At 31.2% G+C, this 26,655-nt stretch overlaps 1 protein-coding gene across 1 annotated transcript in view; it reads right to left on the bottom strand.

The window, feature by feature from the left end:
• PCDH15 (protocadherin related 15) overlaps positions 1–26,655 on the bottom strand; it is a 782,416-nt gene that overhangs the window by 433,311 nt on the left and 322,450 nt on the right. Inside the window, exon 6 of the mRNA XM_045842279.1 lies at positions 21,097–21,252. Within this exon, the coding sequence (XP_045698235.1) occupies positions 21,097–21,252 (156 nt within the window). The remainder of the gene's footprint in view (positions 1–21,096; positions 21,253–26,655) is intronic.

Here is a 26,655-nt window from a genome sequence, read left to right as displayed (position 1 = left end):
TTGATCCTTACTGCCTGACAATGATTAATGAACTTTACCTGTATTCTTGTGCAAATTGAAACCCAATAAAAACCTATGAAGGGAAGGATTGGGGTGCTCTCCTTTGAGAGAGTGACCAGGCCGCTCCGAGGCACCCTCCCCTTGAGAGGGTAGCTGGGTCGTCCCTTTTCCTCCACACAGGACATGGTAATCCGTGTGAATGTCTCATGTCCCATCCATGACTCTGCGGACACTGTGGGCCAGTGTCTGAGTCAGTTTACCTTAAATTTTGTTAGCACTTATAGTAAATAGTATACATTTTTGAATTTACATTCAGTGGATATTATCTTACAGCAACTTATTAAAATGAAAGAGAAAAAATAAGAAAGAAATTATATTTGTTCTTCATATTCTTTTAACATAAATAGTTTCTGTACCTGTGATTAAAATCTTCACTCCATTTTTGTCATGGAAGCTAGATAATTAATATTAAAAATTACTTCCACTGAAAAAGTTATTAAAGGCAAATTCATGTAGATAAGTATCTTCAAAATAAGAGATAATTATTAGAGAGGGTGATAAGTAGCACCACTCATCTTTAGTAAAAACTGAAGAACAATCAACTTTAAATTGAATATATATGTGTAAGAGCTTATTAAATTTAAAAGACGTTAAACATTTGAATACTTATGCCCTTTAACAACCTGAAGCATTGATTCCCATTTACATGCTTAACGTAGAAAAAATATAGTTAATGTGTGTCTCTTTCCCTTGTTTATTCTCTTGCTCTTTTTAACTCCCTTACTTGTTTTCTCTTACCAGAAATGTGGCAAATCACCAGGAGAAGAAAAACTGTGACAAGTAAAAGGAACCAAGGCTTATTAGTCTTACTTCTTCCTTTAGAAACTTTTTTGTGTTGTAGATGAAATGCTACTGCTATGTGTTCAGGAAAGCTCTATGACTCAGAATGGCTCTGAAGGTCCAGTCATCTTTATTCCATGAATAGTTGAAGATATTCATCAAGTTTCTAATGTCATGGACTATGTTTTTTTTTTTAAATATTTAACTTGTATAAAATTCACCTAGTAATACATAGCTATTACAATAAAATATAAAATATTTTATATACTTAACTATAAACGGAATTTCATTATCATGCTTCATCATGGAGACCATCTGTGATCTTAGATCTACCACAATATTGCTGATAAAAAAAGATTTTAAAAAATGCATGTTGCACATGGAAGGAGATGATACAGCCATGAGGCAACATGAAGAAATAGCACATAACTAAAAGAATTTGTTCAGGAAAGTGAAGGCTTAAATTGGACACATTCAGAGATAATATCATTATACCTTTGTGAGAAAAGATGGTGTTCTGAATGATCTTCTATTAATTATCACCCTGTTTACAAATTAAAGTTGGAATGACCCCCTTAATTTTTAAATATACCATTACTTCCAATGCAGGGTTGACTTGCAAGAAAAGATGACCAAACCTGCAGTAAGTGCTTTAAAAGCATTATTACTTTTAATCCTCAATAAAACCATGTAACATTATTTTTGTAATTATACTTATAATTAAGCAATTGTAGGATAAGAGAGCTTCTGCTTGGTGTCATAATTCTAACACTTGGTGGGTAAGGACTGAAACACAGATTATCTGACCTCAAAGTTAATTCTCAGGCATCACGATATATATTTTTCATAGTTTTCTATTAATAAATACTTCATATTTTACTATTAATTAACTTTAAAATAAAGGGGCATGAAAGATGAAGTAAATATAGCTTGACACATAACAAAACCCAAGTTACACAGATAATCTGAAATGTGATTTAGATGATGTATTCCATAAAAGATAAAGTATTTAGCCTTAAGGAAAAATGTTTTTGAGATATTTTACAGAAAAACAAAGACATTCAACTTAGCGAGTGCCAGTATTTTAGAAAACTCATAGTGAATAATTACACTATTGAAAACAGTTTGGTTCTCAGCAAGTAAATTATTGTATAAATTCCTATATTCACCATGATTTTAGTGTGATAGTTTTTTTTATTAGTAATCAAGTCTTTATTGCTGGTACATTTCATTTTATAATGCCTGAAAAAGCACCTAATAAATGATTAAAGAAAAAAAAGAAGAAAATATATTCAACCACAATAATTTGCATTTTCATCAATGGTTTTTCAACAAATTGATATTTCATAAACCACTAATAAAAGTGTGAGTAAAGATATGATAAGAAACAGGATTCTTACAAAGTCTTAAAATTATTCCTCACCAAATAGTTTAATTACTTATTAAGTATAAAAAATTAATAATTATAATTAAAAAATGCAGATACTAACTTGCTAAAGCAGTAAAAGCTACCATTACTAGTAATAGAATATACTGACACTGTATGTCTCTCTTATTATGTATTAAGAAGAATATAGTATCAATCTTGTGGTATTCCTGAACAAAATCTATAATCATGAGGAAATATCAGGTAAATTAAATGAGAAATAATATATAAAATGTTTCTTTTCTGAAAATTAATAAGGCAATTAAAGTCAAGAAAATGCTAAAGAACTATGAAAATTAGTTAAAAACTAGTAACATCTGAATAAACTCCTAATTTGAGTTAATAATGTTTCACTTTTGGTTCATTAGTTGTTAAACAATGTACCACATTGATGAGAGATGTAGGGGATATTTGATGTGAGTTATATGGGTACTCCATTATTTATTATTAAAATAAAATATTTAACTCTAAATAATTCTGATATAGTTTAAATATACAATGGAAATATAATCATAAGCATGCCATTTTCAAAATTATTTTCATTATATCAAAGTCTAAACTTTGAACAAAAATTAAATAATGTAAATTTAAGAGTGTGTGTGTATGTGTGTGTATGATAGAAGGACAAAGAAAGAGAGAAAAAGAGAGAGACAGAGAGAGAGCAAAAAAAGAAAGCAAGAGAGAGGTTCTCATACATTTCTATGGTTTAATTTGGCTGAAATTCAGCTTTTAATTCCTGCTTGTTGATAGCATCATTAAAATATTTTAAGTCATTCTTTTAAGCCTTAAACAGTTAAGACATTTTAAAAACCCAATTTTTTAAATTTAATGAGCATACTGACTTTATGAGATTGTTGAAGGACATGATCATGATATGTCAGGAGAAGTAAGTATAAAAACATTTAAAGTAAGATAAAATAAAAATGCTAATTCAACCAGCATACAATATCAGCTAATATAAATACCTTCTCTATTATGCAAGCTATTATAGTTATTATACATGTACTTAGGCAAAATGTTCATCTTGATATCCTCATCACTTTATTACCTTTTATAATTCCTCATGAACTTATGGGCATTCTATAGAAACTGTACTAAATATATCCAAACACACACACTTTTTACAGTTAAAGATTGATACTAAATCATCATTGTTTTATAGTCTATTTTATATTCTATAGTTATTATGTCATAAATTAGTGTTTTTACAGTGTCCCCTTATGCTGCATTAAAGGGACTTTTCAAAGCTTTTACTCTGACAGAGTTTTGCAGAGAATGAAAAGAAACCTTTGCTGATGTGAAGTTGGAAATATATAATAAGGACAATATCCATCTATGAATAGAATAAAGTTTAACACTATATTTATGAATCAGGAAAAAAACAGAAAATCTGAATAGACCAAGAACTATTAGTGATATCAAATCATTATTCAAAAACTTTCAACAAAGAGTCCTGGACCTGATGTTGTCACAGGTTAATTTTACCAAAATTTCAAAGAAGAATTAATATTCATCTTTCTCAAACAATTCCAAAACATTAAAGAAGAGGAAAGCCTCCTCAACTCATTTTATGAGGGTAGCATTACCACAATGCCAAAATCAAAGACACTAAAAAAAAAAGAAAATTATAGGGCAATATCCCTGATGAACATAGATCCAAATACCCTCAACAAAATATTAGCAAACTGAATTCAGCAATACACTGAAAAATTACACACCCTGATTAAATAGGACTTGATTCTGAGATGCAATTCCTTCAATATCTGTAAATCAATTAATGTGGTACACCACATAAATAAAATAAAGGCTAAAAGTCATATGTTCATATTAATAGATGCAGAATTAGCATTTGATAGAATATCCATTCATGATAAAAACTCTAAGCAAAATGGGGACAGAGGGAACATAGCTCAACAAAATAAATGCAATATGTGACAAACCCACAGCTAACATTCTCAACCATGAACAGCTGAAAGTTTTTTTCTTTAAGATCAGAAACAAGACAACAATATCAATTTTTACCATTTTTATTCAACATAGTACTGGAAGTCCTAGCCACAGCCATCAGACAATAAAAAGAAAAAGAAAGCATCCAGGTTGGAAAGGAGGAGGTAAAACAGTCATTGTTTACAGAGGAGTAGAACCCTAAAGATTACACATACACACACACAACTACTAGAACTAACACATTGATTTAGTAAAGTAGCAGGATACAGAATAAATAAATATCAGACATTGGTTGCATTTTTATACACCAACTACCAGAAAAAATAATTTTCAAAAATCTTGTTTACAATTGCACATAAAAGAATAAAGTACTTCAAAATAAATTTACCCCAGGAGGTAAAAGACCACTATTATGAAAGCTATAAGACATTGAAGAAAGAAATTGAGGAAGATATAAATAAATGAAAGCATATACTGTGCTCATGGTAGAAAGAATTAACATTGTTAAAATGCCCATACTGCCCAAAGCAATGTACAGATTCAATGTAATTCTATCAAAATAACAATGGCATGCTTTTCCACAGAACTAAAACAACCCTATGAAACCACAAATGACCCTGAACTGCCAAAGCAATATTGAGAAAGAAGAACAAAGTTGGAGGTATCACAATGCATTCCACAGTAATCAAGTCAGCATGAAATAGCATAAAAACAGACACATCAATCAACAGAACAGAATAGAGAGCCCAGAAATAAACCCATGCCTAATAAGACTGACTAATTTATGACAAATAAGACAGAACACAATGAGGTAAAAACTGTCTCTTCAATAAATGGTGTTGGAAAAACTGAAAATATATGTGCCAAAATCAAACTAGACCATTCTTTTACGCAACATACAAAAATAAACTCAAAATCAATATTGATTTTAGACTAAAATGTAAGATCTGAAACCATAAATCTCTAGAAGAAAACATAGGCTGTAAACTCTTTGATATTGCTCTTAGAAATATATTTTTGAATGTCTCCCCAGGCAAGGGAAACAAAAGAAAAATAAACAGAACTATATCAAACTAAAAAGGTTTTGCACAGCAAAGAAAACTATCAACAACACAAAATGACAACCTATAGAATGGAAGATGATATTTGCCAATGATACATCCAATAAAGGGTTAATATTCCAAAATTAAAAGGGACTTACAGAATTTAACACACACACACACACACACACACACACACACACACAACAAACAAACAATCCCATTAAAAATGGGCAGAGGATCTGAATAGACACTTCTCCAGAGGGGACATACAGATGACCAATAGACATTTGAAAAGATGCTTAACATCACTAATCATCAGGGAAATGAAAATTAAAACTACAACGAGATATCACTTCACACCTGTCGAAATGGCTACCATTAATAAACCAACAATCAAGAATCGGTGAGGATATATAGAAAAGGGAACTCTCATTCACTATTGGCAGCATGGTAAATCAGTGCAACCACTATGAAAAATACATGCACCCCAATATTCACTGCAGCATTATTTACAAGAGCCAAGGTATGGAAGCAATCTTAGTGTTCATGAATAGAAAAAATGGAAAAAGAAGGTGTACATATATACAAGGGAATATTACCCAGCTATGAAAACAAATGAAATCTTAACATGTGTGACAACATGAATGGGCCTGGAGGGTATTAGGCTATATTAAATAAGGCAGAGAAAAACAAATACCATACGATTTCACTTAATACATAGAATCTAAAAAGAAACAAATGAACAAATAAAACAGAAATAAACTCACAGATATGAATTAAAAACTTATGGTCACCAAATGGAAGGGAAATTGGAGGGGTGAAAAAGGTGATGGGATTAAGATGTACAGATCGACAGTTATAAAATAGTCATGGGAATATAAAGTACAGCATAGGGGAGGAATATAGTTAATAATACTGTAATACTTATGTATGGTGTCAGATGATACTAGGCTTTTGGGAGTGAACTGCAAGTTATATAAATGTCTAATCCTATATTGTATATTTGAAACTAATATGTCAACTCTAATTGAAAAATAAAAAATATATTTATTAGTCTCAATGTTATATGGTATTTACTCATTTTTTCATGTTGTTTTATTATCCTACTATACTAACCATTTTTCCTTAGTTTAGAAACTAAGAGTACTAGCAATAAATTTAGAATGGATATATAACATACAATTATTATCCTAAGAGAGTGTGACAATAATACATATAAAATTTAATTCAGCAAAAATAATGCTTTGTGGGGAAAATATTCAGGTGATTTTTAGTTTACATTTGGGAATCCTGTGTCAGTGGAAATGGAGACTGCTGTCATGGCCATCCTCCCACTGCATGAGTGCCAGAAAGTGCCTGGGCCACAGATGGTGCATTACATTGCCTGTGGCCTTGACTCTTCAACAGCTAGTCTAAATATGATTTTTTCCATTGATGATGCTAAGCCTACTAGAAATTAGAAATTAATAAATTTTCTGTGATTAAGCCCCTGGAAATAGATCATTCTGAATACAGGTCATGCTAATTCCAGAGCTGTGTTTTCTTTCTTTCTTTCTTTCTTTCTTTCTTTCTTTCTTTCTTTCTTTCTTTCTTTCTTTCTTTCTTTCTTTCTTTCTTTCTTTCTTTCTTTCTTTCTTTCTTTCTTTCTTCTTTCTTTCTTTCTTTCTTTCTTTCTTTCTTTCTTTCTTTCTTTCTTTTTCTTTCTTTCTTTCTTTCTTTCTTTCTTTCTTTCTTTCTTTCTTTCTCTCTCTCTCTTTCTCTCCTTCTCTCCTTCTCTCCTTCTCTCTTTCTCTCTTTGATTTTAACACAGTGTTCACTCCCAAAAGCCTAGTATCATCAGACACCATACATAAGTATTACAGTATTATTAACTATATTCCTCCCCTATGCTGTACTTTATATTCCCATGACTATTTTATAACTGTCAATCTGTACATCTTAATCCTGTCACCTTTTTCACCCCTCCAATTTCCCTTCCATTTGGTGACCATAAATTTTTAATTCATATCTGTGAGTTTATTTCTGTTTTATTTGTTCATTTGTTTCTTTTTAGATTCTATGTATTAAGTGAAATCATATGGTATTTGTTTTTCTCTGCCTTATTTTTTAGAGAATGGAAGGGAGGGAGAAAGAGAGGGAGAGGGACATGAATGTGTGGTTGCCTCTTGCACACCTCCTACTGGGGACCTGTCCTGCAACCCAGGCATGTCCCTTGACTGGGCATCAAACTGGCTACTCTTTGGTTCATAGGCCAGCACTCATTCCACTGAGTCACACCAGCCAGAGCTTGCTCTTTCTTTTCCTTTCTTTTTTCTTTTCCCTTTCCTTTCCTTTCCTTTCCTTTCCTTTCCTTTCCTTTCCTTTCCTTTCCTTTCCTTTCCTTTCCTTTCCTTTCCTTTTCTTCTTTCTTTCTTTCTTTCTTTCTTTCTTTCTTTCTTTCTTTCTTTCTTTCTTTTTCTTTCTTTCTCTTTTCTTCCTTCTTTCTTTCTCTCTCTCTCCCCCTTTCTTCCTTCCTTCCTCCTTCTTTTTCTCTTTCTTTTTAATAGCACTACCCATCACATCATTATTTTACTAAATTTTGAATCAAGATGATAATTTATACCAAACAAGCAAATGCAACTGTTTTTCCAACTAGTGTTAATAATTCATATCAATGGTCTTATTTATTTATTTTTTACTCTTTCAGAAAGCTTTATTGTAAGACATGGGGAAGAAATATGAGATTTCAAAATTACAAGGAATTTTCTTTATACATCTAAGTTCTATTATTCTCTTGCCTGATGCATTTGCATAAGATGGTGATCAGGCACTCAGTTTTGGCATGAGCCTGCTTCAGTTTCTGGCTTTGACCTGCCAATTATTATAATTAAGATCTTGGTCAAATTAATAAATTCTTTTATATCTGTACCTTTTTATCTTTAAAATTAAAATAATATACACATAATTTGAGTCAGTGTGTAGGTATGAATGTTTTAAATGACATGTTTCATAGACAACACTTAGTATTAAATGTACCTAATAGCCCCAGCTGGTGTGGCTCAGTGGATTGAGTGCTGGCCTGCAAATCACTGGTTCATTCCCAGTTCAGGGCACATACCTGTGTTGCAGGCCAGGTCCCTAGTGGGGAGCACATGAGAGGTAACCACACATTGATGTTCTTCTCCCTCTCTTTCTCCCTCCCTTCCCCTCTCTCTAAAAATAAATAAAACCTTTAAAATCAATTGATCAATAAATGTACTTAATAAATTACATTTGTTAAGGTTAATCTATCATTATTATTATAGTCTGTATTCCATTCATCATTAAGGGATGTGATTAAATTGGGAAGAAGATATATGCAGAAATCTTACTATAAACAAATTTTAGATAGGAACAAACTTAAAACTGACCTGGTATGAGGTTACTTCCTAATGAATATGGCTAATAATAAAAGGAGTAGTAAAAATAAATATTAAAATTTTAAAACTAAAGTTTACAGACATTGAAACTATTAACCAAGACTTAATTTGTGATATACTGTAACATTAAAAATTATGAATACACTTGGTTGTTCTTGAAACCCAAAGTGATTTTAACTGCTAATTATCACCTTCTTGAATTGTAAATGACATACAAAATTTAGATTTGTGAAGCATCCTTTAAAGTTTCCTATTATTATGAACTTAGAGAATCTGATCAAACAGATTTATTAAATTAACTGTGGTATTCTTGGGACACTGCACTGAGCCTCATAACACTGTGCATGTAGAAAAATCTAGTAGAGGGGGAAAATGATATTTGGTTAAAGGGGAATCGTGTTAATGCTACTTAATCGACATGACTTGAGTTTTCCTGAAATGAAAAGTAGGGTAAAGATTCTCAAGCAATATAATAGTTATATCTAAATGAATACATAATTTTCCCTAGACTTACGTAAAAAAGGCTAGAATTCATACAGTTTATATTTAACAAGTTGAACAAAAAGTGTGTTTCTTTCATTGTTACCACTGTTCTATTTACCAATGTAATCTCTCACAATAATTGGGAAAGCTTTTACTTGTTAAACAAATAACTTTACCATGTATGATCTTTTTTTCTAATTTAACTCAAAATAAACTCTTCCTTATCCTAGAATTTCTTATCATCCAATTCTTATCTTAGAAAAAACAGACTGTATATGTTAAGTGATACTTTCGTTTCATGATTGTACCATTCATATTTCATTGAGAAATCATATTTCATATAGAAATCTTACAAGGTACTAGGTACTGTTCTACTCAATGAGCAAAATAAAGTGCCAGCTTTAATAATAATTCCATTCAGCTCTGGCCAACTAGCACAGTTAGTCCAAGGGTCATCCTGATAAGCCATAAGAGAAACAAGCAATGAATGCATAAATAAGTGGAACAACAAAGTGATGTTTCTGTCTTTCTCTCTCAAATTAATAAATAAAATAAAATAAATAGTGATTCAATTCTAATGGGGCAGAGGTACAATTCAAAATAAATGGGGGAAAGGGTTTTCAGGAACAACTATAAAAGACACATGGACAAAACCAAGGGGGAGTGTGAAAGAAAGGGAGGGAGGTGGGTTTGTCTGGGGTGGGGGGGGATGCAGACAACTGTAATTGGACTACAATAAAGTAATTTAAAAAAAGAAAAAAGAAAAGGAAAATAAATAAATAAATAATAAATAAATAAATACATATATAGTATCAGGTATAGGTAAGTGATTAAAGAGTTCTGTTTCAGATTGCCTATTAAAATAATTATTCATTAAACCCTATATGGTAGATGTTACAATATTTTTGTTCCCCTTCTTTTCTAGTTAGAAAAAGTGAAAAACTGAAAAAAATTTTTTAAAGATTTTATTTATTTATTTTTAGAGAGAAGGGAAGGGAAGGAGAAAGAGGGAGAAATACATCAATGTGTGGTTGCCTCTCACATGGCCCCTACTGGGGACCTGGCCTGCAACCCAGGCATGTGCCCTGACTGGGAATCGAACTGGCAACACTTTGGTTTGCAGCCCATGTTCAGTTAATTGAGCTATGCCAGCCAGGGCCAAAATTTAATTTTTTAAAGATAAACATAACTGACATATGGTAAACCAGCACTAGCATAGTTGGAAATAGGGTTATCTCTAGCTCTTTTTCACTATTATAGAAAAATCTTTAATGAATCTTCCTGTATAATTTTTGGTGGACACATGTATTACTTTATGTTCTATACATACAGAAAAGCAGAATTGCTGAGTTATAGGGTATCTATAGGGTATCTGCTATAGGGTAAAGTAGCATTTCAACTTTTGTAGACACTGTAACAGATCTCCAAAGTAATTTTGCCAATTTACTCACCCACAAAAAAACACATGAAAATTGTGGTTACTCCATATATTTACCAAGACACTAAATTGTATTTTCTTTAAAGTATAAGCTTTATTTAATTAAAAAAATAAATAGATATAATTGAAACTTTATTTTGGTAGGGGCTATAACCAGGGAATCACCTATTAAAATTCATTGTGTATTTGTTGCTGGTTTATGAAAAATATGCTTGTTTTCTAAAAAAGAAAATATTGACCTTGTGCCCAAGAATCTGGCTAAGTTCATTCTTAACTGTAATAGCTAAGGTGTGAATACTGTTGGGTTCCTATATAAACAATAATGCCATTTGTGAATATTAAAATGTTTATATGTCATTTGCTGAATATATGGGAGATTTCTAGTTTCTATTGTTTTATTGATTTTAATCTCAATTTCACTGTGACTAGAAAACATATTCTGTATAATTTCAGTAATTTGGAATATATTAATATTTTCTTTAGAGACTAGCATTTGGTAAATTCTTGAAAATATCCCATGTGCTTGAAAAGAATGAGTTGTGAAACAGTGTTTCTTTCATAGGAACTTACTATGTCAAGTGTGTCCAAATCTTCTATGTCCTTACTGTTATTTTTCTCCCTACCTACTTTATCAGGTATATAGAGCTGTACTGCATTAATTTCTATTGCTGTTATAACAAATTCCAAATCTAGCAGCTTAAATTAGTATCCATTTCTTTCATCTCATGGATTAGTCAAAAGTCAGAGTCAGGTCTCACCAAGTTATAATCAAGGTGTCAAGCAGGGCTGAGTTTCTTTCTGGCGACTCAGGGAATCACTGCACTTCAAACTCATTCAGGGCTGAATTTTTTATTTTTGCCATGGTAGGACTGAGGGACCTGATTTCCTGATGGGAAATCTGGGCTGGAGTTGCTTCTCAGTTCTTTCAATATGGCTCCATTCATCTTCCTGGCCAGCAAAGTTGGGTTGAGTACTTCCCACTCCTGGATTCTCTGAGTTCCCCTTCTGCTTCATAATCCACGCTTTCTCCTCACTTGACTCTATGTGACTTTAGCCAGAGAAAGTTCTCCCATTTTCAGGGCTCATGTGATTAGACTCAGCCCATCAGTATATCCCCCCATTAACTTTTATATTTTAATCATGCCTGTGAAGCTCTTTTGCCAGGGATTAGGGCATGGACAGTCCTTAATGGACTATTATTCTACCCACCACAGTTTAAAAATATCCCTCTATGATAATGGATTTTTCTCTTTCTCTTTTAATTCTTTCAATTAAAATTTACTTTATTATTTCTGAGGTCATATTGTTAAGTGCAATTGAATTCATAATGCTATAACTTTCTGGCTAATTGAATTTTTTCATTATAAAAAACTTTTATTCTCTACTAATATTTTTTGCTATAAAGCTTATTTTGTCTGATAATAGTACAGCTAAATAGTTTCTGCATGGTAACTGACTGCATAGTGTATCTACTTTTATCTTTTTATATTTAATATTTCTGAATCTTTATATTTGTATTCCATGTCAGTTGCCTATACCTGGCTTTACTTTTTAATCCACCTGAGAAATTTGTCTCTCAATTTGAGCATTTTTCCCTTTATTTTTATATATTTTTGAACAGGATGGTTTACATTTACTCTTTACATTTTATCCTGCCTATTTTATGTTCTTTTTTTATTTGTTCCCATGACTTACTTTGATGGATTAACATGCCCATTATTAACTATTTCATTCTCTTTCTAAGCAATGAAGACCTTAAAAAATATGTATTAGTCATCTTCTGGTTTATAACTATAGTATTCTCATATATTAAGTATACATCTTTATCTACATGTGAGATATATGTATATGTATTCCTTAAAAGAAAGCATTATCAGTACAATCAATATTTATTTAGTTTGTCACATATACTTATATTTTCATTAGCTATTTGATGTCTTTCATTAAATATATTCATTTACTTATTTTCATTTTGTTTGTGTGTTTGCTTGTTTATATTTCCCTAACACTTTTAGTCACCGTTAATAGAATAATTGGTCCTGATTACCTACTCTACCTCAGTCAGAAGCAGAAGACTTTAATGCTTTATATGACTGGCAATAATGGAAATTACATGAATTTAAACCTCCCAAAGTAACCACATAATACCATCTCTGTACAAAAATTGACAAGAATCCCTAGACAATATTGTAGATATATATACTGAAGTAGGTTTAGCACGGACAAACATTGGAGAAATGTAATTTCTTTGTATATTTATGTGTTATTTTTTAATTTCACAGGACAATATATGTTTAAATTTTCTTAAAGGAGGAAGAGAAATTTAAGTTTTGCTAATTTATAGTCTATAATGCTCATAAATTAACTATTTATATTATGTTTCTTAACACAAAAATGGAATGGTTATAATTGAAATGATGATAGTTTGGGGGAGGTGGTGGCCAGTGTATGTAGTAGAAAGTATTCATTTTCACATACCCAATTTTTAACACTATTATTTCTGGCACCAGATTGGTTTTTAGAATTTGCCAGTAGACCATGGTATTTTAAAAGTGTCAGCGTTTTTAGAAAGAAAGAACATATCTACCAAATTCAAGATATTTGATTATGGAAAAGTTAGTTAAGGTCTCTAAACTTATTTTTTTTTTTACTTTAAAATGCCCAAAATAATGTGAGCCCATTGGTCTATTATAAGGGTCAAACAAGATCATGTTTACAGTTTTGGAATAAAGTAGATTTTCAGTAAATACCAACTATCCGCTATTATTGTTTACAATTTTTATTTACCTATGAGCTTGGGATAATTGTAGGTTAAAAAAATAGTTTTTTATTCCCCATGAGCAGGGTAGCAACAGGTCAATCGCTAGTCACCAATTAAAGCCTGTGAAGGAAGCTCTTCTTCCTGGCCTTCTTAAATTTTCACAACTTTAAGAGCAGAAAAGTTTCAATTTACCTGTTCACTCTGTCCTGAATTCTTGGGGGTAGGGGAAGTGGATATAAAGACCAGGGAAACTGAGGTAGCTGATGTTCATCTCAAACTTTGATTCAGATTAATTTCAGTCCTTCGCACTCAGTTGCTGCCCTTCAGGATCTCTGAGGATGAGATCCTATTTGTGCAATTTGTGACCTATTGGGTTGTAGAAAAAACTCCACTATAATTCTCCTTTTGTGGACTTTTCCAGAACTTGAGACATCCCTGATCAGTTCCAGCAACTACACTTTGGTGAGTGAAGTTATGAATGAAAGGAAAAGAAATGCCACATTCTCAGAACCCTTCCATTTGATGACTTACTGTTTAATTTTATAAAACTTTAAAAAAGTGATTATTAAATGTCTCAAATAAATATTAGAGTTAATATGATATTTGATATGTACTACTATCATCTGTGTAAATGGACTCATGTCTCCTCTATCCCTAAACTTTAAATTGAGCTTTCCATCATTTCCTAGCTACTGCTTTATTTCTGCTTCCCTTTTTGTCAAGCACCTTGAGTATTTCATAGCTACTATCTCTGTTTCCCCACTTTCAACACACTTTTAATTTAACACAATATGATTTATACTTTTACTAGTTTACTAGAATAGAGCTTACATTTTTAAATTCAGTGCACTTTCTTTTCTTTCTTTCTTCTTCTTTTTTTTTTTTTTTTGGTAGCAATGTCCCCTTTTTCTCTGACTACTCCTACTCCTTTGGTGTGCTTTTCTGTTGAATTCTCTTTCTTTGGTTTGTCTCCAAAAAACTTTGGGCCAATGTTCATTAATTTTATTTAGTGTATGGATATTTGTGCAAATCTGATAAAAGCTACAACTTTTCCCCCCTGCATATTGTATATATCTAAATATAGCTACTATAGGAGAGATGATTTTTTTGGATACCTATTATACATGTTATATCCTATAAGATTTTTTTTAATTGGTCAATCTTAGTTTAGGTTAACTGACTCATGATTCACAAATTTTTATCTTTATCATGGACTTTTCAAGATCTAATGATATTCCATGCTGAGTTGTCACAACTGAACAATCTCATGGATATTGAAATCACCAAAATCTCCTCCGACCGCAAATCTTCTTCTCCAAAGTACTCATCTCTAATATCTTCTCTTAGCAGTATCCATTGTTATGGTCTAAGTCAGAGTTCATCTAAACGAGTTACAGAGTTCTACATCATTTGTCCTTTTTACCTTCTGCAGTCTTCCAGTCATCCTTTCCCATGAAATTGTCCACCTAAATATCTTTCCTATATAACCCCTTATCTATTGTCATTAGCTCATAATTTCTTTTTATCTTGCATCTCTACTTTCAGCTAACCTTTTCTAAGAATTCTTTATCGAGCTGTGGGAATGAGGCCAGAAAATGGCAAATTTGAATGCAGTTTTATTCCTTTAAGGTGAATATTCATTGGTCCCTTATTGCTGAAAACTCCTCTTTATAACCAATGGTGTCTTTCAGAATTTGGGCTCTGCCTTGTTCTTCAGTTCCAATCTCTTTACATTGTCCTCTTTTATTTTAAGGTTGCTATACAGAATTCATTATAATTTATTTAGTGGCAGTTAAGGAAAGTAAGTCCTGCTAAGTTAAACAAAAACTAAGTGAAAATAGACACTGTTTATAAAATAAACTCAAAATATCATTAAGAGACAACAAAGTTTATATATGTATGTATGTATGTATATATGTATGGATTCTTGCCAATTTTTGTACAGAGATGGTATATATATTAAACTACATATTTCTTATGACTCTAAGGTCACAATATAACTATTACTGTAATTCAGTAGTACCAAATTTTATTTAATACACTTATTATTTATAGAATCTTATTCAATTGCTATTTTTATAAGACAAAAATAGTTGAATACTGGCAAATTTGGGGGGGTTCAATCTTTTAATTACTTTTAACTGTATTTTGCCAGCCTTCTGAGTCAATTGTGTGTATATACATACATACACACATACACACACTTATGCATATACATACATATACTACATATGCATACATATATATGTATTTATAAGTCAGTGTGTGCATATGTGCTCATGTGTATAGAATGAACTCAATTAGAAACTTGGAAAATCATAGTTCAAAATTTTTTATATATGTAGTATGTATATATAACTGTATCAAGTCTGACACATATAAGTATATATATATATATATATATATATATATATATATATATATATATATATATATATATATATATATATAAACTACAGCTAGTTGAAATCTTAACATCTCAGGTAGAGTGATACTAGGGGTGACCAAACTTTTCTGTGAAAAGAGCCATGTTGTAAATATTTCCAGCTTTGTGGGCCATATTCACACTGTTGTAACTAGTCACCACTGATAATATAGCAAATCAACAATACATGATGAATGGGCATGGCTATGTTGCAATAAAATTTTTTTCTTGGTAGACACTAAAATTTCATGGGCCAATACAGAAATATGCAGGCCAACTTTGACTTGTGGACCACAGTTCAACTAAAAATATAAACTTCAAAAGGCTGTGGTACCATTATTTAACACTGACTAAGAGTAAAAAGTAGATCTTTTGAACCTAACTAAAGACTTAAATTTCAACAAAATATTTTATATAAAAACTGCATCCTCAGGAAACTGAATATCCTATTGGTAAAATATTGTTGCATTATGAAAGTTTCAGGAATCATAAAATATTTAAAATATCACCATAGTTGTAGAACTCTAATTCAATCACTGCTGCATGAGACAATTTTATTTTACATATAACTTTACGTATTTTTAAAAGTGACATCTGAAACAAAGATGTTATAATTTAAAAATATGTTTAAGTAAGATGTATAGCCTTAAATTATTTATTGAAATAGAATAATAGAAAGTGGAAAGTGTTCATTATAATTGTTTAGGCATATTGTTTAAGAAATCATAAAATAAAAAATAAATATATTTATATGTGAATATAATAGTAAATCACTAAAATAAATATTGTAAGAACATAAAAGAATATATTTTATTATAATTTAAAAAAACTGCATATATGAGGTCTATCCAGAAAAAGTCCAGCATTAATATGATGAGAATGGTTTGTGCAACATCAATGTAACCTGGCAACCAAGGAGAGTAGACTGGAATGTGCATGTGTGGACAATGATGACTTCATTGTACTAGTCAGTGGGGGCCTTAGGCACTGTTGAGTAAGCATGTGTACTGTGTGGTTGTGGCATTCAAAACGATTGAGTTGAGCAACAGATTTGCATCAAATTTTGCATTAAGCTTGAACATTCCTCTGTGGAAACTCTTCAGATGATTCAGAAGGCTATAGTTATGGGCAATTGGTGATTGGCAGCTTCATCATAATGAGCCCACTCACACATCATGTCTCCTGCAGAGATGTTTGTCAAAACAGCAAATCACCCAGGTGACACAGCCTCCCTACAGCCCAGATTTGGCACCCTGCCACTCCTGGCTTTTCCCAAAACTAAACTTGCCTTTGAAAATGAAGAGATTTCAGACTGTCAATGAAATTCAGGAAAATATAATGGGGCAGCTGATGACTATTGGGAGAAAAAACTGTGTGAGGTACCAAAGTGCCAACTTTGAAGGGGTGAGGCATCACTGTCCTATTTACAATGTCTCTATTTTTTATAGTACATGGCTGGATACGTTCTGGATAGACCTTGTACTTCTGTTATTAATATATGAGCTTAACTAAATAACCTAAGTGAATAAACAAAATGAAACTATAATGAACCATAATTAATCTAAGAATATTGACTAGTGAAATATGAAAAAGGCAAATTTTCTAGAAAACACAGGCACCATATAAGCTGTTATTTTCCTTCTGAAGCTCAAACACAGTTACTCTCAATTGAGTAAAAAGAAAATATCACACTGATAAAGCACACCCTACATAATAAAATGAAATTGTATAGTACTGTAAATCTACTAAAAATTATAAAACATATTGCAGTGAACACATTTTCAAAAATTTAAAGCAAAAAAAGCTACATAATACAGACTTAAAATAACTTAAAATTTAAAGGCTTTCCTTTGAAATTTGTCTTTCTTTTCATTTCTCTCTCCCATTCTCCTCCCCCTTTGCCCTCTTTCTTTCTGAGAGATTGCAAGCTATCTACTCACCAAGAGAAATAAATGCAAGAATTAGCCCTGGCTGGTATAGCTCACTGGATTGAGTGCATACTGCAAACCATATCGTCACTGGTTCAATTCCCAATCAGAGCACGTGCCTTGATTGAGTGAGAGCCAGGTCCCCATTTAGGGCTATGTGAGAGGCAACCATACATTGATGTTTCTCTGCCTCTATTTCTCCCTCCCTTCCCCTCTCTCTAAAAATAAATAAATAAATAAAATCTTTAAAAAAAGAAGCTGACATTTAATGCATTCATAAAAATGTTCAGTGTGATTATATTATGATATAATACTATAAGTATAAACCCTGATATTTATTTTTAAATAAGTTACAGGAAAATGGTTGTAATGTAGCATAATAAGATGTCTATTATTGAGTAATAAAGGGGTGACTGAACTGAGAACTTGCGTTTTATTCCCAACTCTGTGACTCATTTAATGTGTAACACAGTCAATCCATTCTGTTGTTCCAGGCCTGAGTATTCTCCTAGTGAATAAGGAGAGTGACTAATCAGGGTTTTGATTTTGAAAACTTCTTTTATACATCTGTGATAATGACTTTATACCTTTTTTTAGACTTTAGTGAAGTACAAAATATTTTGACACCAACAATCTATTAAACCCTGAGTGATTAAAAAAAAACCATTTAGATTGTTCTTCATTAAATTCGTTACTCATCCTAAAAGGAGACACAGCATAGAAAAATCTTGCAATTTTGCACAGAAGGTAAAATCTATCTCATTTTTTAAAAATTTTACAGGCAGGATTCAGTTACAGGAGACACAAGCAGCATTGTAGTTGGAGTACATGTATTTATACATATACACACATATATGTATATATATTCAATTTATTTCCCAATGGATATATATATGCATATAAACATATAAATATATAACCTCCATTCTAGCCAATGAAACTAAGAGAAGTACACTGTGGAAGAATTTTTCAAATCAACAAATTTTAAGAAAAAATAGCTGAATTTGTTTTTTTTTTTCTGATTATGTCTTGAGGCTTAAACAAGCTTTTGATTTTTCAAGAAAATAGATATGAAAGTATGAGCAAAATCAAAGGGGGGAAATGGAGACAACTGTAATTGAACAATAAAAAATGAATTAAAATAAATTAATTAATTTAAAGATTAAAAATCAAAGGAGGGAATAATATTATTAAACCATAGAAGATAAGACCACGGTACAAGTGGAATAAGATTGTCTTAGTTGGCTACAGGGAAGTGTGTTGAGAGAAAAAGACACATGGACAGCTTTGTAAAAAGACCTGATCCAGCCCTGGCTGGCAGAGATCAGTGGATTGAGCTGGGGCTACAAACCAAAGTGTTGCTGGTTGGATTCCCATTCTGGGTTGTGGGTCAGGTCCCCAGTGGAGGCCATATGAGAGGCAACCACACATTGATCTTTTTCTCTTTCTCCCTTCCTTCCCCTCTCTAAAAATAAATAAATAAAATCTTTTAAAAAAGTCCTGATCCTCTCCAAATAATATTTAAGATAAAATGTTTGATTTTTCTACAAATTTTATCACTATAATTGACATTTACCAAGAGACCGCAGGAGTTTAGAGTTTGGAGAAACTGAATATTAATGATTGTGAATAGTTAGGGATAACTTTAGAAATAAAAAATGAGAAATAGGTCTTGGGATAAACTTTAAAACATGAATAAAACTTGGAGACTTGAAAAGTAGGGAGGATCCCATTCTAAGTAAAATGAACAGTGTGAGCAAAGTCTAATAGGTGGATTGATTTATGAGATGAAGAAATTATTCTGAAAGAAGTGAAGTTTTATCAAAGAGGATTTAAATGTAAGAATACTTTGACAAAAGTTCAGATTATGGTAGGTCTTGAAAGTCAGCCAACAGATATAGATGGCCTTTTTCCTGACAATACTTTGAAATTACAGTTTTTGAATAGGAGAGTGGCATGATTAAAACAGTATTTAAAAAGGTTATGTTTCAGCAAGGTGTTGAAAAGATTGGATGGGGTGAGTGGAAGTAGTTAAATCACATTGGATACTTTGAAATTCAAATTGAGCATTATAAATTTCTTTACAAAAATTAAAGATATGTATCCAGGAATTGCTAAATGTAATATAAGAATAGATTTTCCAGTTAGACCTATTGCCTAACATAACTCTCCTGACTATCAGTTTATGTCCAAAGGAAGCTAATAAACAAAGCAAAATTTCATTGAAATAATATACTTCAGATGCTAAAATAATTAATCATGTAACCTGATTAATTATATTAATTAACATCTCTCTATTTGAGTAGAAACCTGTTAAATAAAGGTAGCTCAGAAAGTTTAAGCACTGACTCCCCAGTAACAGATCCCGTTAAACTTAAAAGAAGTTTATGGGTTTTTTAAAAAGTACTACAAACTGTGAATTTTCAGGGACTTCCAGTCAAGATGGTGGCATAGGTAAACACAACCACATCAAAATTACAAACTATAAAATCTCAGATTATGATATGTACCATTTCTTAAATTTTTTATGAATAGAAGAATGTTGAGATAAATGAGATGCATTTTAATAATTTCAAGAAGCTTATAGAGGTTAAAGAGTCAATGCTACATTTAATACCCAAACTGTACTGATTTCCTCCTTTAAAGAAGGCACATATTGTTAAGGTTAAAAAAAATCATCTGGAACATAGAGAACTGCTAAAATGTAGGTTTTTTTGTTAAAGTATATAAAATAGGTGATATTAGAGGGACTTCAGAAATATTTTCTAACTTAATGGAATAAGAAAATAATGACAATAGAGTAATGGTTATTTTTAAGAAAATATAAAAGGAGTACTTCACTCATGGATTTGGCTAAAAATAAAACAAAGCAAATAAACTAATAAAAGCAATTATATTATGTTCAAAATATTTTTATAATTTGATCAACATTTTCTTATAAGAATTTAGTTGTGATTTATAATAAAATATTTTGAATTTGCCAAACCTTGATCTTAAAATTGAGGAAATAACTTTTATTAATAGAATTTTAAATATATATTGTCTTACAGGATTTACTTGCTGCTACCACTTCAGTGATATGAAAATAAATTAATGCATCATCTATCATCTTACCATGAGAATAAATATCTCCCATGGAGCCTCAGTAAGCAAGCATGTGTAATCAGGGATAAAATTGTCCAAGATGATTATGAATATTAAAATTTTGATCATTATTATAAATAAATCAATTTTTCTATAACAAAGTATATTCCTAAAATTATGTCTGAAGTCATCCAGACCCTGTTTCTTCTAACAAATTATTCTTTCAAATGTTTTCTTGATATTTGTAAATAATTTTAAACCATATATATATTATACAGTTAGCCATATGTATAAAAAAACACAGAGAGTACACAGAAACTGACCTCATTCACTGTGGCATAGTAGCTTTCATGCTTGAATTCAGGTGAGTTGTCATTCCTGTCTCTGACCACTATTCGAACTTCGTGGAAGATAACGGTGCCCACTTTTTTGTTGACACACTGGACTTTCACCACGATGGAGTGTATATTATTTGGTGGCTGCAATGCAGAAATTGAATCTTTAAAAAAAACTTTTGAAATTGAAGCTTCTTATTACTGTCAAAGGACTTATTTAATAAAATGTTCTATGCTTGTTCGTTTTTACATAATAATCTACAAAAAATTGATCCATTTCACACAAGTTTAAGGACAAGAGAAGACAATTACAATTATTCAATTTTGTGTCTCAAAACATAAGGTATTAAGTAGCATTCTGTTCACAATTAAAGGACTGGTGATAAATACGTGACAAAATTAATGCTGAGATTTGATGGGATAAAACAAATTTTGTCCTTCCAAAAGTTAAAAAAGCAATAATATGAAGCTCTAATTTATAAAAACAATGTGTTAATCACAAAATCCTTGGAGAAGGATTGTATAACATTTTTGTCCATTTATATTTTTGCTAAAGTATCATATGCTAATAGCTGATAAAATTAAAATGCAAAACAAAAGAGAATCCATTCACAATTCAACCACACATAATCATTCTATGCATTTAAATGCTTATTTTACTGATTTCCCCCTCTCCAAATATACATTTATCATACATACACAGTGAATATCATCCCATATCTGTAAATGTAGTTTTACTGTAATACTTTGTGATTTAGCCATACTCACTCTACTTTAAATCTACAAGTATGATTTGTCTAAGTAAAAACTTATGATTGAGATTTTTTATGTTGTCAGTCTTTATCACTATAAACTACACTTCAATAAATACTATATACCTAAATATGTGCTAAATTGTCTAATTATTTTTTATGGTAAATTTGGTGAAGGGGAAAAGTATCTTCAAAGCAGAACCCATTTACTCAGATTCTATGGCTTAAGACTTACAGAATTAGGTTGCATGCCTACAACTCCTTGACTCCAGAGTCAAAGTATTTAATACTAACAAATGTATGTTTGTGATTTTAAAAATTTGTTTCAAGCTTATAAAATTTTTCCTCTAAGTATATCATTTTATCAACATGGCCTGTTCTTACCACCCCATCTAAAATACCATATCTATGGCTAGAAATCTCTTTTCTAATTCTCCTTTCACTACTTATTTTTCTGCATTGCATTTTTCATCCACCACTTGGCATATTACATATTTTATGTATTTGTTTTAATTTTTCTCCCTTCACTAGACTGAAAGCTTCACAAAACCCGAGGCACTGTTTTGATCATGGCTGAATCTCCTATCCAGGAGCTAGCATTGAGCCTAGGACAGATGACTGTGTGTACTTGAGTCTGCTTGGCTTCCAGACTTAGTTCCATAGCTTACTAACTCTATTATCTAGAGGCAAAATCTCTCTGTGCTTAGTGTTCTCATCTCAATAAATGGAGATAAGAATAAGCATTGTATAATAGAATCATTATAAGTATTATGTGACATTACTTTATGCTAGATACATATTAACACATAATATATGTAAATTATATTTTTAATTTATAACAAGGTTAAATATCCAAAAAAGTGAAAAACATGAACCCTATAATACACATACTTATAATATTGGATTTTAAATAAATTATTAAATATTTGGATTAAAATCAATTTAAAAATAGATGAATGATTTTTGGAAGCTAGGATATGTTCATTAAAAATGTCACATGTCACATTTCTAAACAAGGATGTTGTGAAAACTATATCTAAACTGAAGCAAACATGTTTAATCTGATGATTATACAACCAATAAAGCAAAAGTTAGTTGAATTCATTTGTCCTTGGCTAAATAATTGTACTTAGAAAATATAAATGGAAGCATCATTAACATATCAAGGAGGGTCTCTAGTGAAGTGCCATATAACTGTGTTCTAATATCTATCCCATTCCATTTTTAATTGCTGACATAAATGAAGGCATCAAAGTCATGTGTATAAAATCTGTGAATGTCACAAAGCTCAGAAGTATGTAAAGTATATTTTAATGGCAAAAGTCAAGGTTCAAATCATTTTAATATGTCAGAGTAACTTATAAAAATACGTATAGTGCCCTGGCTGGTGTGGCTCAGTGAATTGAGTGGCAGTCTGCAAACCAAAAGGTTGCCAGTACAATTCCCAGTCAGAGCACATGCCTGGGTTGTGGAACAGGTCCCAAGTTGGTGGTGCTTGAGAGGCAGCCACATATTGATGTTTCTCTCCCTTCTTTCCCTTTTCTCCAAATATAAATAAATAAAATCTTTAAAAAAACAAATAAGTATAGTTAATATGCTATATTTAAAAAATAGATTTAAATATATATTTGAAAAATATTTAATTACCAAAATATATTAAATGGCTACATACATTAATGTAAAATATAATTCAGGATTATATGAGTGAAAGTTGACTTCATATGCCAACACTGTAAATGGGTTATGGAAAAATAATATAAACTTTATATTCATTAATAATAATAGATGCAGAGATAGGTGGATTATAATGAGCACCATATTCTGGGTGAATAAGATATGAAATCTCAATACCTTCAAATACATGATAAAATTTGAGGATGTTTAAGCTAAAAAACATAATATTCACTAAACATCTGGCTGGTTGTTGTGAAATGTTCTGGTGAGATTTTAGTTTATTCATTGTAGTTCCAGGAAGTAAAATAAGAACAATGAACAAAAGTATTACGAAGTATTATGTTTTCAATATAAATAGAGGTTTTCTATTAATCCACAATAGTACAGAATAGAATGGACTATCCTACAACAAGGCAAGCCCCATCACTAAAAATGTACAAGCTTGAGGAAAAAAAGATTATTTATTAAGACTAGTTCTTAGATTTCTAGAAATAATTTTATTAGATGACCTCTATCTTTACTACCAATTTTAGAGTGTTTGCTTTAATGATGATTTAAGAAAAGTATTGCATATTTCAATAGTAAAATAAAAAACAATAAATACCTGTACTATTAGCCATTGGCACACCTTCTAAAAGACAATCAATTGAATCATGTCCTTCTAAGGTTATTTGTTTTCTAAATATTGCAAGAGAGACCTATAAAACCATTTTATCCCCACCTCTAATTCTATGCTGAGTGGAAGCACTAGGATGGAAAGGTCACCATCTTTGCAAGTAGACTATCAAACGCACAATGCACTGAGGCCACTTAGTCCTGCTAAGTGCCCATAAATTAGAAATATCCAGGTCATCTAGAACTCTTGCCACTCTCAACTTTAGCTCTCTATGCAACTGTTAGCAGTATGGATAGAACTTAGCTTGCAATAAATTCCAGCCATAATGGATCATGTTGAAGGCAAGAATTCCCTGTAGCTAATATATAACACACATTGTAATTTCACTTTGGAATAGATTCTACTCTGCTGTTTAAGAAGGTCATAAATACATCAAGTGCAGTTCTACTAAATCGATTAGTGAGAGTTCAGGGAGTCCAACATGCTTAGGAATGTCTTAGGGAAATTTAGTTTATCTTTCATAACTAGTGGAAAAAATAAGCCAGAGCAACTTTATTTCCTCTAATTTTCTCAAGTTTTTTCATTTATTAAACAAAGAAAAAAGTGTGTATAAATTTGGAGATAATTATTTAAAATAACCAAAATTCATATATTCCTATACATGCAAACTATTCTCCCAGTTTAAAAATAAATGTTTTTTTAAATGTTTTTTTTTAAGATTTGTATTTATTTATTTTTAGAGAGGGAAGGGAGGGAGAAAGAGAGAGAGGAACATCAATGTGCAGTTGCTGGGGGCCGTGGGTGCAACCCAAGCATGTGCCCTGACTGGGAATTGAACCTGCGATGCTTTGGTTTGCAGCCCACACTTAATCCACTGAGCTACGCCAGCCAGGTTAAAAATAAATGTTTAACATAATACTTTAAAGCAGATTTGCATATTTCCATGTTTGTGTATATGTGTGTATAGATTTTAATATACATAGATAAAATTCAGGAATAATATGTTTCAACAATTGGTATGGGTTATCCTTAAAAAGTAGAGTTGGGTAGAAAGTAAGAGAATAAAATTTTCCAACAAATATATATGAATTTTGTAATTTGAAGAAAAGACAAAAATCGAAAATTACATTAGTTTTTCAGAAATCAATTAGGATTCAACATGCTAAGCTAAATTTTTATAGTGAGTTTATTCATACTATGGCATTGATTATAACACACAATTTCAATCTAAGGGGAATATTTAGTGGGAACATTTTTTAGCAAACCTCTATAAGAACTGATTTTTTTTATAAAGCAAAGGCAAAACTTATTCAATCCTCAGAGGAATAAAATGTTTTTGCCAAGATTTTTATGTTCTGCACTAACCACCTTCACAAAACAAAACAAAATAAACCAAACCAAAACAAAACTTCATCATTTCACAAATAAACTGGAAGAGTTTGAAAGTAAAAAAAACATAGTTTGCTTTAGAAATGATTTTTAAATAATGAAACAAATGTAAAGGAAATGGCTCATCAGAATTTTGAGTGTCCTTCACAAATTAATCTTTCACAGTGGACTTATAGAAGTCACCTAAAGAAGAAAAGCATGGATTTGGAAATATAATTAAGTATATATAATATTTATTTATTTTATTTATTTTTTATTTTTTATGATTTTATTTATTTATTTTTAGAGAGAGAAGGGAGGGAGAAAGAGAGAGAGAGAGAAACATCAATATGCGGTTGCTGGGGGCTGTGGCCTGCAACACAGGCATGTGCCCTGACTGGGAATCGAACCTGCTATTCTTTGGTTCACAGCCCTAGCTCAATCCACTGAGCTACACCAGCCAGGGCTAGTATATATAATATTTAGATATATCTGTAGATTTCTTTCAGAATAAGTAAGGACATTCTATTTATTTAACTATATTTATTATACAGATAGCTCAATTTGGATTTATATTTATATTTATATAGTTCTTGTACACTCAGTCCTATAAAACTAATATGAGATAAAAATATATTATTATAATGCAAGCCAAAAAAAGAGTTTTGCAGGTATGGGAGTTTAAAGAAAAAAATTACATACTAGTGTTACCTTTAGGAAATCTTTAATGTAGAGAGTAGCATTTAAGGTATGTCTTGGTAGTAAATAACATTCAACTGATAACAGTGAATAAAGGTAATTTTAAAGCATAGGTTCAAAAGCACATTAGAAAAGGCATAATAAGAAAAAAATTGACGCTATTTAGGGAACAACCCAGTTTAGTTTTTCTAGATTAGAGTCTATATGTTTCTAAATTAAAGAAGTGAGATAGAAAGTTGCAGCTGGTATCTAGGAAACCTGAAGAGCCAGATAAACCAGTTTGCAATGAAACGTCCTCTACTGACAAGGTCCGGACTCTGTTGTGGGGCACTAAACCTAGATTAGGTTGGGACATGAAATGCTGTAGAAAGAGCTACTAGGAGTTAGTCCAAAAGTACAAGTGAGAACTAGGAGGGCTTGTACTGGAGTCATGCTGAC

This window comes from Phyllostomus hastatus, unplaced genomic scaffold (assembly GCF_019186645.2).
Source record: "Phyllostomus hastatus isolate PE091 unplaced genomic scaffold, TTU_PhHast_1.1 phas_contig_38, whole genome shotgun sequence".
In the NCBI taxonomy this organism is placed as follows: Eukaryota; Metazoa; Chordata; class Mammalia; order Chiroptera; family Phyllostomidae; genus Phyllostomus; species Phyllostomus hastatus.
The sequence above is the reverse complement of the archived record's forward strand: the minus strand, read 5'-3'. Positions and strand labels throughout refer to the sequence as shown.